This window comes from Crassostrea angulata, chromosome 7, assembly GCF_025612915.1.
Source record: "Crassostrea angulata isolate pt1a10 chromosome 7, ASM2561291v2, whole genome shotgun sequence".
Classification (NCBI taxonomy): Eukaryota; Metazoa; Mollusca; class Bivalvia; order Ostreida; family Ostreidae; genus Magallana; species Magallana angulata.
This window is the reverse complement of record NC_069117.1, coordinates 45,154,914-45,169,877: the sequence shown is the minus strand read 5'-3', so window position 1 is coordinate 45,169,877 and position 14,964 is coordinate 45,154,914. Positions and strand designations below refer to the sequence as shown.

Below are 14,964 nucleotides of genomic sequence, written 5' to 3'. Positions count from 1 at the left end.
AGATTAAAGATCGAGCTTTAATTGGCGATATATTTGCCGATTCTTGCTTCCAACGTAATACCTTCCTTAACAAATCCTCAAAACTGAAAATTATACATTCTGAATACACTCATCAAACTTATATTAATTCATACTCTTTCAATAACATTATTCATATGGTATTGACATATCTATTTATATGTATTGCCTCATGCATTTCTTTATGTCGTCAATCAGAACATTTCAAATATGTATTTTTTTAAAAGCTCAATTCGTTTAAATTACCTGTTAGCCATTATAAATTTTTTAATCTCAATTTGTCAATCAGATCTGCTTACTCTGACATCTATACACATACTTTATTTACTGGCCTTTTGAAGTCTCCCGATTATATTTATTTACTTGTTTAAACTTGGCTCAAAACAACACTGTCCATAACATTTTGATTTAAAAGCGGCATTCATTTTATTGCCAACAGAAGTAGTAAAGTGAGCCATCAATATTTTCCATGTAAATAAAAATCTTGCAAAGGTTAAATTTTTTATCAATAGAAAGTATGGGATGATGTAATCAAAGTCCATTTCATATCCAATTTGACACAGATAATGTAACTCATGGGGCAGTAACTCTAGCTGTAACAATTATGGCTTTTGATAAATGCAGACCAATTCATTTAGGTTGTTTTCAATGTCAGCTTCAGATGTACTATTGATAGAGATCGATCGACATATATTTTTCCTTGTTCGTGATGTCTACCAATTTTCAGATATAAAGAACAAAACAATTCGCTTCATACCAGCTCAATATGCAAATCAAGGAGGGTGTGTTGAGAGGGTCTAGATGGACCCCCCCCCCATCCCTCTTATTCTTATGAAACAAGGATCTCCTTTCAACCCCCAACCCCCACAAAGGAAAATATCCCTGAATATATTAACCCTGAGCTATTTACGTATGTTTTATATTCATCATATATGTACTCTTTAAAATCAAAATAACTTCAGGAAATAGTTTTGTTGCTTTATTGATATTTGTCATTCAGTAACAAAATACCGGCACATAAAAGTTCACATTCAACAATTATATAAAAAATATGACAGTGGGAAATTACTCAGAAATATACCCACTGCAATTGTCTATCATACATGTACAAGATGTAGAAGACTGAACACAAATGGTTGGTATCAATGAGTCACACCTCATGGTCACTTATTGTACCATTTCTTAATCATCTCTTGCTTATGGCCCCTGACATTTGAATAAGATTGCCCGCAAATAGGGGAACCCGAGATCAGAGAAATTGTAACGTTGGATTTTTAAAAAAAATTTCAAACAATCAGAAAGCTAGTTTCTTTATGAGAAGATAAACGAAGGAATCCACTTCGAATCCGTGCAGATTGTTGGCATCCCCTTGTAGTCTCATCAGGAGGCCACCGTACGACACGTACGCCGCCCTGTCAATCATAAAAAAAGGAAGATAGGTTAGATATTCGGTCCACAGCAAAAAATGCGCAACACTTGAAAGAAAAGATTCTTTACTTTGAAATTTGATCATCAATTAATAGAGTTAACAAGACTCTTGTTTCATAATTACATGAACATGATACAGAAGAGTTGGTGTGATTAATGACGGAGCAAAGCAGACTAGATTTAATGGTTTTAATGTTAAATGAACAACATGCACTGGGACAACTATATACTCATTCCAAGGGTAAAGTCATGCAGCAAAACGTCTACAAAGCACAATGGAAGATAACTTGATACAACATTGATGAAACCTTCAACATTACAGCCACTGTGCAGAATGAAAAGCGTACATGCAAAAAATCCGTCTCAGATTTCCTCCATTGCCTGCCTACTTTTTTGAATGTGTGTTATATAATAACTTTAACCACCGAAACTTTTTTTTAATTATTTTTATATATCCAGCTATGTGTCTCAAGTAAATGTCTATGCTGTGTTGTATGGTGGATGAAATCATGAATGTATGAATGAAGTAGAGAGATGTGTAGTAAAGGTCAGAGTTTAAAAAAAGGTTATTTCTTTTTTTTTTTAAAACACATCCATCAAATCATCCATACATCCATTACTTGGCCTTTTTATGAAAATGATTCTTTATGAAAAGCTCTTTTGCTATACAAGAAACGATAAATCCCAAAGAGCAGATAACCAGCTAAACCAAATAAAAAACGGGCCGAAACAAAGTATGGTTTCAAGGAAGTGTGAATAGTGGTTGTGGGTTCTACGTTGTCATAACAACCAGCTAACCACACTGCCACAAAAACACACCATCATAAGTTTGTCCAAAAATTTGCGGACCTTAGCAATGAATATGCATTTTGAGAAAGTTTGCTAGGGACAAATAGCATGGATGGATGTATGGATAGATGGATCAATGCACCTGACGTGAGGATCGAAATGAGTGGAAAATGACAGTGAATTCAGCTTTGTTTATTTTAAATTTTGTCAGTTTTAAAATTACGTAAATGTGTTCCTTCTTTCAAAAATATTTCCCTTTTACATCATATTACTTAAAATTAATACATACAGGTTTAACTCAGCTCAAGAATTACAGTTTATCCTATTCTTGTGCAAAATGTATGGTACATTTCATATAACATAGTAAATATAATGTTAAAACAAGCAAAATGTATTAGTCAGCATAATTCAGTTTAACTCGCAGCATTTACAATGAGTTTAAATCAGCTGCACAGTAGCAATACAATTATTAGAAAAAAAGCATTTCTTATACACAAACATTCAAACATTTTACACAATTACTAGCATACTGTATACAGTTCAAGAACAGGTTGATAAGATAATAATAAGAAAAGTTAGTGTCTTCATGCAAACTGGTTCTGGCAAGGTTACAGGTGAAGGTCAGAGGTCAAGGTGAAGGTTAGGATGAGAGCGCATCGGCCGGTCACATACCAGATTATGCATTTACACTACTACTACGGATGCACAATGCACATCTGGTACTGACCAGTGAAACACAGTTACTGTTTTCCCCCAATTTATGCAGAAATTATTTTTCCCTTTTGGTTTCTTCCAACTTCATAAACAATTGATATGCTCTATGATAATCAGTTTTTTTTCCACACTTTACAAATAAAAATGGGTGCCCAGTATATATTTCATTTTGTGCAAATTAAGTTTTTTTTATCATTACATAAATTGATTTAACTATGTGGCCTGCCTTTCTCTTCCTTCTATATGAACAACTTCACATTCCGGTGGACAGTTTGCATGACTCTTCTGATCACAAGACTTTTTTTTACTCATATATACACACATTGTACATAAATGTGGTTATTAAAGAGTTCAGAAGAATCAGACAAAATCTCCGGAGTCATATGAGGATTTAGTCATACATACAGTTATTTGTTACTCAGGATAGTGCCGTGATAAACATAAACACAATGATTATTTTTATCACTTCTTTTATCCACTAGCAAGAGTAAAACAACAGGAGATAAAAGAACAAAAAAGTTATAAAGAAAGAAAAAGCAAATTCTAGAATGGTTTTCTAAAAAGCTCAAGATATAATTATTAATTATTAAGCAGATGACAAATTAAAACATTATAACTGATGGATATCAAACAGAAAAGTAAGGCCACTTGTGAATAAACCCAACTATGAGGGAGTGAAAAATGAAAGTGAATTTTATTAAATATTATCTCCTCATAGTTGGGTTCTATACACATACTAGTATCAAGCATGCAAATCTACTTTTAACACACAATCATAATTGAAAAGCTACATCAACATTCAACATGAAGTTACAATACAAGAGCATGCAGTATCAAAGTCTCTCTCTCTCTCTCTCTCTCTCTCTCTCTCATATTCAAGACTAGCATATTCACAGGAAACTGAGCTGAGTTAAAACCTTAATAGTCATGTTTTAGGCTTCCTGTAATTGTTATTGACTAAAGGAAAACATTTACTATGATAATTTATGATAAAAAGGAAAAAATAAGTCACATCTTTTCCCCCTATACAAACCTGTCCCTTTCACAAGGCAGTTATTACAAAATGATTATGAAACTGCACCTTCATTATATTTTCTATGAAATAATCATCTTATCAATATGTTATCTTTTAGACTTTAAACCAGATAAAAGTTTTTATCAAATAATGAATCATTTTAATCAGCTATGTAAAATTCATAAATTGTACTAATCTTTCTCAATTCTTTTCAGTAGCGAGTTTATATTCCTTTGAAAGTAATAATCTATTAGATTTATATATTATTATGTTATTCTTACTTTCACTTCATCCATTTTTTTGTGAAAAAAAAGAGCTTCAGACTTCAAATTCAATTCGATTTCATAAAACATTGTAAATATTCTTTCTTACCTGAAAAAAAATCCATAACAATTTTTCTGTGAAAATTTGTAAACGTACATGAATTGAACCCCAACCAAGGCTATTGGACAGAGTGCAGACCATGTGATACAATATCATATGACATATATATATATATATTGAACCTGTTCCCTTTTACCTAGTGTATGTTCTTTTCCATAATATATTTAGCAAATAAATAAGGAAAATGAATAATAAGTCAAGGTTAGGTGTCCTAATTAATAACATACCATAGGGGAGGGTGACTTTATGTGAGAGTTTTTAAAATGCATACTATCTTGCGCAAATTTCTGCAAAATATTTTTATTCGAGAATTACCAACACTGCGGGCAGGTATTGAATCAATATTTAAAACTTCCAGCTTTGAATAATGATTTTAAATTAGTTGAAACAAACAATATGACATAGTGTGGCGAGACAATGGCCGAGCGGACAGGTTTCTTTGTTAAGGTAGACTACCCTGCTTCTATTCAGGCCTCTTATGCCTACTGAAGTGCATCTGACTGTTGATCTACAGTTGCCAGAACAATGCAATTCTAGCAGATCAGTCCCTGCTTGTTACTATCTTGTAAGATCTCCCACAGAGGTTATAAGATGATTCTTTTTCCACATCCCCCCTGAGTTCTGTCCCATGACACATGACACATGGAGCGTCAGTCTACATTGTAATTTTCTATCGTCGTCTTACCTCCTTCTGTTCTTATTTAATAAACTCGGTTACCATTTATCGCCAGCCATGATCTACTTATTATATTTCATCTTTTAGATAATCAAGATTTTATTTTGCAGTTAGAAAAGAATTGTAAGAGATAAGTAGTCCTTATATCTATTTTAGGCTATTTATAAAAAGCTTTTGTTTTATATATTCCGTAACATAAACCTGGTAATCAAAATTTTATTTTATGAATGAGTTACATTCAAGTCATAAGATTAAGTACCTGAGTGTACTAATGACTATTGGTTTGGGAGACTTGCATGGACAAGCATTTACCCGCGTTAAAACCCAAACTTTAATTATTTTAAATTACTACTTTTTTTTCAAATCACATTCTTAGAAGGAACTTTAAGAAAACTTACCTTTAAATCCTCCTTCATAAATAATCTACATAACTTTTTTTTCCAACTGTGAACAAATGAAAGAATGTTTCCATATGACTAGATTTCTTTGACACATACTTTGTGAAAACGAACCTTCTATTGTAAGAGACCTAGCAAATATTAAATATTCAGAACGGTCACAAAACATGTACCCACCAAGAAATCGGCCATTCATAACCTTCCCTATCCTGGGTCATAAGATTCCTTAGTCTCTGTCAAATCTGCCATAAATATTTATCTGTCTACTAAGCCAGAATTTACCGTAATTAATTAACAGAATCCATCCATACATGTCGCTAGACTTACCTGTGTAAGAGACGACACAATTATCACAATCACAGGCAGAAATTGTCAAGAAGCCAAAAATTTGAACCCTGTTAAACAATCTCCGAGAGTTATCATGTGCCACTGCTGGTTATGAAAATAGGGCTGATTCATATGCTGACGTTGTACTTACATACAAACTTATCTGACTTTCCTGTTTTTTAAAAGGAGGGCAGTGTAAATATATCGCTGACGAAACTTTGTCAACTGCTTAAAATTCCATCATTAGCATAAGATGTTTTCATGTCATTTTAAAGAGTTTACAAGCCTTAAGAATTTTAAGAAGAAGATAGATAGAAAGTAAACATTTTGATTTTTCATCACAACTTTATTGAGTGCACAAAAGAGGGGCCCTGAGCATTAAATTCTCCCATAGCTGATGTGCAAATACTGAACACGGTAACAATTCCAAACAAAAGATTTTGTAATGTAGTGTTTAAAAGGTGAACAAAACAATAGATACTATTCCTTCTTAATGAACAGAACTGTAATGTGAGCGACTCAAAATTTGGCAATGCAGCAATAGGGACTTATGACATGCTGCCAAATTACAGACATGTCTGATCATGCCCCCCTGCTGTAGAAGATGAGTGGGTTGAGTTCTACTTATGTTGTGTCTAGGTACTGCACATAAATCAAACTAATAAATCCATTACATATAGAACAGAAATCACTTCATCCAAAAAAAATTTATTTATTTAACCCAGGAAGTAAAATCTCGATTTTATGAAAATCTTATGATCGGGGTGGATTTTCCTGGAAAATCTCATGTACAAGTTTTCCTTTTATCTACATACTAAATATGTTTTATAAATATACCGAAACTAAATCTACTGCGCTTTTCAATCTTTTAAAACAGGTATGAGAGAGAATAGGGAAGTCCTATCATCCACCTGACCATTGAACAATCCCATGCATTTCGATCATATTGTTTATTACACTAATTTCCTACATCTGTGAAGGAAAAAAAAAACCTTTAGAAAAAAAAATACAACATCCGACAGTACAAACTGTTTCCCCCCTCTAATGACTAAAGCTTTATGTGTTCAAGTCATTTTCATGTTTTTGTTTTGTCTGTTGTTGGGCGCAAGTTTCTATTTTTTCTTTAATTTACCAGCTATTTATACAAAACATACAATTTGAAAGCAATAATTAGATAATCGAAGAAGTAATTGATTATAAATGACAATGTACTGTTAAATATCACCAAGTACATAGGTACTCTGTGTCTTATGATACTAGTGACTTCATGTACTACAGTTCCTATGCAGTCATCTGAATTGCTGCATCAGCACTATTTAGAGGAGATATATCATGTATATGTACAGGACATGATCTTTGTCCTTTACAAGTCTCATATATGTGCATGTTTAAGTGTCCTATTCAGAAGAAAAGAAGGTACTCCCAGTTAATTAACAAGTTTCCAGCTGGCTGCCTAACTAACAATGGCATAGTACAGCATTGGTACATGTTTCCCTCCACTGGGAGTTTCCCTCCTAAACTTGTACTATTCTGTTTGTTCATGTTACTCATTATGTCGAGTCAGGACCAGTCACGGCTCAGTAGACATGTCAATAATGAAGGCCTTTGGAGGCCCCGTAGTCTAATTTTCTCGACAATGTTAATTTTAAATATTATCAGCTTAGAACAATATAGATTTCTTGTGCTGAATGAATGCATTTAAATTACCGGCCACTGACTTATTAACAGTAATCCTGTAGATCTTGATTCACCTGCTTTTTTGTTTGATTTGTTGCTAATGGTTATCTTTTAGATTAAGAATTTTAAATTTTAAATGTACAATGTACGTTTATTATCAAACTGAAATATCTTGCCATTAAACAATTAAATGATCAGGGAAGGAAAAAAAACCCAAAGATCAATAGTTCTTAAATTGATATGACACCACAGAATTTTTTTTTGAATATTCACCCAGAGAATGGAAATTCAGCATTAAGAGAAGAAATCAGGAGAACTTCTTTCAGTCTTGGTAAACCAAGAGCAATTTAAATTCTTATCCTATAAATTAACCCTCTAAACTCTCCCAAACCAGGTGACAATTGACAGATCCACATATTACTACTTGAACAACAAGTAGGTTTAGGCAAATTAAACTGCCATAATTTATTCACAAACATGCATGTTACCCCTCGACTTTCAAAACCTTGGAAAACTTGGAACAATGCTAGAAGTTTTTGCCGAATTCTCTCACAGAAGAAAAGATACCACCAGCTGTGTTCACAACATTAATTATGTGAACACCTAATGGTACCTTCACCCACATGAGTAGAGTCCCTTTCGTTCAGTTCTTCCTGGCTTCTATTCTGGTTTTTTCCTAATATTCTACTCTGTTTTTCCCTTAAAGCACTAAAATTAGAACACCTCGAGGGCCGGCCAGTGTATTTTTAATTTTTAATCACAATATACATGAAACCACAACAAGACAGATCAAAATGCACAGTCTGCATGCCACCAAAGCTATATCAGAACCCAAAAATTCAGGAACTTTCAACTTCTATATGAAATAACTTGACCTTTAGATCAATGAATATGAGTATCAGTGATAAAAAAAGAAACTTCTGGAAATATAGGACACCAGGCAAGTTGCCTTCACTGCACTGCCTTCCACCACACAAATCTCAGAGATTGGCAGAGTGTGCATAAAATTTACCAAATCAACATCATCCTCATCAGCAGCAGCAGTAGCTAAAGCATCACAGAGAACAAGATACCACCAGCTGTGTTCATAGTGTATTCCTATACAAACACACAATGGTACCTTACCCTCCACAAGCTGTTCTCTGGCTTAACTGGTTTTCTTTTCGCCAGTCATGCATACCGGATAATCCGTAGGTCATCGTTCCCTGGACTGTCAAGTAATCCGCCCAGGAAAAAAGGTTACTGACTGCAAGAGACATAGGTGCATAGGACGGAAAACCATTCACACTCAGAAAGAAGAAGGAAGCATGCTATTCATATCAAAGAAGAAATCGCAAGTATAACCTCCATAACCTGATACCTGGTGATAGGGAAAACCATAGGTAAAAATAGTCCCTGTATACCAGAAAGAGGTAACTAGATGCCAAAGTAACCTACTAAGAAAAGAAATGTGACCCCTGTTTACTATCCCTAGTCTATATTATGTAACAAAGGATCTTCCTGGCAGACTACATTGTCAAGTATTTCAGGTTTTTTTTCAGATTGTGACTGAATACCCTGGGATAAAAAAAAAAAAAAAGAAGAGAAGAGAAAACCTGGCTGTAGAGAGAGGCACCGAACAGATGTAACTTCGTACTAGGTCTCTGATGACGAAAACAATTCTGTAACTCAGCATCTACATAACATTATGCACTGCCAAACTTATCTGAATCACTGATCCACATCCCTTGGTTAGACATCAATAAAGGGAACCATCCAAAATATATCTCCCGTAATGCGCTCAACAGTTTCTAAAGTTTTGTCAGCAAAATTAAGATCCAAAAATAGCTCAATTACCCATTCAAGAATCTTTATTCGTGTTAAGATTACAGGCAAAGAGGCTGTCCACAGCTAGAGTCCTTTACTTACTAATTTATGTCAGCTCGCTGGCAATTTATCAACAATCACATATGTATTTTTTTTTCTCCCTCTCTAACAATAGTTTCTGCTTCAGTGGGTCTAGACTGCTTATATTTTTAGAGAACAAAGTTCCCTTTCTATAAATAGGGAATTCTTAGACTGGAAGAAAAAAAATCTTTTAAAAAAACCCCCCTAGTATAATTTCTCTGTGTGATAATCTAGCTTTGTACTTCATGCTGTGGTATGAAGGCAGGCACACCTGCTGATACAGTGTCTGTGAACAGCCAGTCACCTTGTGGACATAAAACATTTATCATATTTGCCCCTCACATTCCTTCCAAGGTTCACTTCCACCTCTGTATTTCTCCCCCTTACTTGCTTACCTTTCAATTGTGAACCCTCTCACAAGATAATGACAGTGCATACTTACATTAATGTGGGTGAGAGAGAGAAAGGGAGAGAGGGAATGAGCGAGAACAGGTGAATGTAAAACTACATTCACCGGCCTTATCTCTCTCTATACAACAGTCGTATGTACATCTCTAAATGGTGTACACGTGTTGAGGCCATTTTCCCGAAAATTCATTAATAGGTTCTCATTATTAACTAAAGTACTGAATAAGTCCTGGCAATAATGGTGGATGAAATACCTGGCCGGGGTTGGTGGCGGTGGAATGCCCCAGTTAACGTTTGATATCACTCGGCACTACAAGGCTAAACATTTAAATTGTGTGTGTCTAAGTATGTATTTCCCACAAAGTGTTCATTCAAGTCCTAACTTGGCTGTTCAATCCAATCAATTGTTTAACAGGCTTTACAAATCGATTTTTTTTCCTTCTATTGAGTCAGGTCCTTTTACAACCCATGCATGCATATTTATAGATCCTCTTTGAATATGTATATTCTTTAACAAAAATTGCTTGTGAAATTTTCAGTAATACGACTAATTTTCTCTCTCTCTCTCACATTTAAATCTACTTCTGATTGTGTCATTAACAAGACTTTTAAACAGTTATTCATAACAGTGTTCAACAGAGCTAGCATTCTTTGCGTCTCTCCAACCTTTAACCTTACTGGGTCAATATTAAAATCCCACATACAGGCAAGTATAGTCTTGCTGTATGAAATGAAGCAATTTTTTCCAACAAAACTCTGCAGGTTATTTCATGCAGTATTCACCCTGGAAAGTTTCTCCATTAGTCCACAGAATGGAAAATTTTAATTTTGCAGGTTATGGTATTGGTCTTTTTATGTAAACGTAAAGATCAATGAACCCCGTCTTATAATCAGAAAGTTGTTAGTCACACACATTCTTCTACTTAATAAGCGATATATCCCCACAAAAAAAAAACAACCCAAAAAACAAATGCATTCAATTACACACTCTCACTCAATCAAAACCATCCTTCTGTGCTCATGCTGACAATGATACCAAGTACATGTATACAATAAGAGGCGCACTACAAAACTACAAACATCTATCAGGTACTCTACAAAGGGGGAAATTATGGTGACATGCAAAATACTGCTTAAAAATTCAATTTTCCCATTTTTTTTACATGGTCAAGTGTATTTGGCATGTCCCATTTTTTCCACTGATTATACAGAAGAGGGGGAGATTGATTAATAGAGAGAGGGGGAGAGAAGGCTAACTAGAGCACACATCAAACACTGTGTCACCACTTACAGTCGGCTAGAATCTGGACCTGTGTCGTCTCCTTCGATGCGGTACACTTTTCCGTGCATGACGTACTCGAAGCTGTCAGCGCGTGAGGGACCGGTATCCGTGGGGTTATATTCACCATCATCTGGGGTCCCATCTTCCCTCAGCGTCTTGGCAAGAACCATACGAAATTTGTCTCCTGTAAAACATTCAACAGTTCTTTTTTTTGCCCTTCACACAGTAAACAAAACCATTGTTTCTATAGGGACACATTAATTATAACTCACATTCTTGGCTCATACATCAAATATTCCTCCTCAAATTACAAGAGGACATTAAAAAATCAAGCCTATGATTTATTTGTTTTTTTTCCCCCTAAATTCAGTTGAACATGAAGCCCTACACTTAATTATAATTCATCAACACATTAGCTGAAAACAGAGTACCAACAAAAATCATGTTACTTTTAATGATTTTCTGCTTTGTACTAAGTGTATTTGGACCCTTGTGTCTGAGTGTATACAGTAATCTGTTGATAAGGTCAGACTTGTGATAAAATAAATAGTACAGCAAGGTAGGTGTGTCTGTCCATTCTACACCTGTAAAGCCACACAACAGACAAGTCTCAACTTATCACTGCTCTACCTGTGCAAATTATTATAAATCATAAGTAAATAATTGTATTTAAACTCCCCACTGCCGGCAAAGTGAAATTTAGAAGTCAACTCTAGCTGCACTGTCTGGTATTCAATACTGATAATATGTTGTACGAAAGGTTGCTCGTACAAGACATGACATGCCCATTGCATGCAAGAATATTCTTATCTGTTTGCTTTCTGTAAAATCTATCAATATGGAATAATAAAAAATAGATTTAAAATCTTGTTTGAATTCTTTGCTCATTGAGTGTATATAAATAGAATTGCGCTACAACTAAGTAATCAAATATTAAAGTTTTCTTTAAATTGAAACACAAAAACAGTTGGAATCCTGGGTTATTTCAACTTATGCCACTGGAATCACCCATGTACAAATATAAAGGTTGAAGGAAGAAAAAATAGAATATTGGATTAAACAAATCCATTGAGTAACTATATCTTACCATCACCACATACCGGTATGTCTTCCCCATAAACCCAACCAAGACTTACAATGTGCACAAGCAGGAAACAATACTAGGATATTTCTTTATTGATAATTAGGCTTACATCCCTTTTAAGTTCTAGACTGTTTAGTGTTTAGGAACAAGCATGTAAGTTTATCCTATTTCAGCAAATGCAGAGATGAGGCATGTTAATCTAATAAACTGGTGCAACACTGCATAAATTATGACACTCTTCTACAATATCCCAGATACATTGTCAAATTCTACACTTACCCAAGTCTACTGGGTATATTTGTGTGTTGACATCGAGTATCAGGTCCATCTTGAAGGATTCTGACTCACAAAACAGCCTGGATACTACAACGAAATAATAAATACTTCAATAGATATTCACGCAAAAAAAACTCTATGTGGACAAGCAGATTCTTTAAACCTGTGAAAGAGATATTCACTACTAGTTTAATTAATGCCTGAAATCCAAAATGTCAATGTACTGGTTCTTTTGTATGAATTTCTGTCTTTCAATACATACGTTCAAAAAGCAAATGCATTTATTTGGAAGCTAGCCAATAAAATGATATTCTTAGGAAGCATTAAATGTATGCACATTAGTTCACTTTGGTCCTTATTTCTTTGCCGCTATGAACCACTGCCAAATCAAACACTCCCTGATGAGCTATTATTCCTGACTCTTAAACTTGGAAATTTTCTACCTACCATACATGTTGACACATTACTTAGTAGATATATAAAGTTTTAATAATAACCCCCCCCCACCCCTTACAAAAAGATTTTGCTTTGAAACCTTATGAGGAAATGTTTTAATGGAAGAGAAATCTAAAAAAATAGATGGGGATTAATAATTACATCTTAGTTAAAACAGTTGCATTATTACCAAAACAGATTTCTTCTATCTGCTTGAAGTTCACATAAACTCATGTCTGAAAGAAATGTTTAATTTTCCTTTATTGCAGAAAGACAGTGTAAGTTGGCTTAATTCTTTTATCGCTTCTATAAATTCCATTAATATAAACACAAATCAAGTAGCAAAGATGTAAATTTGCTTCAGTACCTTAAAGACTAATAAATCAATAATCTGATATTATACATTATTTTTCCTTTCTGTATTAATATCCATTTTTACACTTAAAATGTGATTTTATTTTGTATAAAATAGCATTATGTCAGGTTGATATGAAAGTTAATTAGCAAGAGAAGTTCCTTATCTCAGAAGAACTTATGCGTATGATGTTTGTGTAATCTTGTCCTAGGCAACAGTGTACAAGAACTGACATGTGTATCCTTCAATACTTATTTTCACACATAAATTATTGAGCATTTCTCGATAATCCGCAAATAAAATAATTATCGATACAAAACATGAGCAGTTATATGCATACATTGACAGTTTATGAAACCATATGACACATAATTCATAAATGGGTGGATGTGTACATGCTGCAGCCTGTCTGCCATACCTAGCATACCACTACTTACAAAATCGTTTTTGCACTTCCTAATTACTCAACATACTATCTGTACTACAAATAGAATTATCCCTGCATACAAATGAATTGGGAAAACCACATGAATTAATGGGGTTTGCATTTATCTCTACTTATCTTTTAAAACGATAAAAGTATAAAATGACATGCCCTTACATGATATATCAGGTCAAACTCCATCGAGAGTCCGTGTCCATGATTCAGGCCCTATCAGCCATTGAAAGCAGTGTGCATTTTCATCCTGATCTGTGTCACATTTACCACCATCAAAGATAACATTTGCTTCTCCCATCCTCTCCCAAGTCTTGATAGAATACTTTAATATACTGATGTGTTTCATTCTCACTGAAGACGAGCAAGGTCTACAGGGGGTTTTATTCTCCTTTTAACATTTACAGCCAATCATAGGTTTGTCAGCTAGACTTGTCAAAACATGTTTCGATTTTACCGGGTACATGTTGTACTAAAAATTAAAAAAGCTGACGTACCTTACCAATAATTAATTACAGTGCATCGCAGAAATGCGCATGACAGCGGATTTCGTGCATAAAACAAGTAAAGATTTGCGACTTTTGCAGATAATATCACATTACTGTCCCGGTCATGCTGGGTCATGCAAGGAGGTCGCCATATTTGACAGAACCGGCAAAAGTACGTTAGATCCTGACTTAAATCAAATAATAGTAACCAGACATCCAGTGTGAAATATACTTACCCCGATCAAACTTTTTCCCTTCGGGATCAATATCCTTCACGTCAAAAATATCTTCGAACAACACCCCCGCCATATTACCAAATTTGGCCTATAAATTGTTACACAGTTTATCGACGTTGGTTTGCTGTGTGCTTGGTGTTAGAATTTCATCGACCTATCACTCGACTTATATTTCTGTTATCTTATCCGCTATATGTCTTGAATTTGCTTGTTATTTCATGTAATCGGCACTACTTTAGAAAAATTTATAGCATGTTAATTAGGATACAGGAAGTTAGGTCATTTCTTCACTTATCTTGCTTTTCAATGATTAGAGAGTTGGTAAAGGGCGGTAATGTATTCCTGCCATAACTTGCTGTTGCAATGCCGGGAAAATATAAAATGAAACACAGCACTTCTATATATATAGAGAGAGAGAATATAGCTGTATGGCAGGGAAAAAAACCTGGAAAATTAAAACTGTTTGCAGGTCAAAATTTAAAGTAAAGCAATCCACGAGATTAATTCATAGCACGGGTTTATTATAGCAAATCAAATGGAATTTGTGAAAAATAATATCTCAATATTCAACAGAAAATTTCTTTTTTAAATAATGTTTGTTTCTGATATATATTTACAGTGGGAAATAAATTGTTGTTTTATGAAATCAAT

At 34.3% G+C, this 14,964-nt stretch overlaps 1 protein-coding gene across 1 annotated transcript; it reads right to left on the bottom strand.

The window, feature by feature from the left end:
* Window positions 1-982: 982 nt before the first annotated feature.
* Window positions 983-14,602, bottom strand: LOC128193064 (DNA-directed RNA polymerases I, II, and III subunit RPABC3-like). Its single transcript, XM_052866281.1, has 4 exons — window positions 14,314-14,602; window positions 12,367-12,450; window positions 11,013-11,187; window positions 983-1,430 (listed from the first exon to the last, which is right to left on the bottom strand). Exons 1-4 carry the CDS (start codon window positions 14,384-14,386, stop codon window positions 1,313-1,315), a joined length of 450 nt encoding a protein of 149 aa, XP_052722241.1. The 5' UTR covers window positions 14,387-14,602; the 3' UTR covers window positions 983-1,312.
* Window positions 14,603-14,964: the final 362 nt, after the last annotated feature.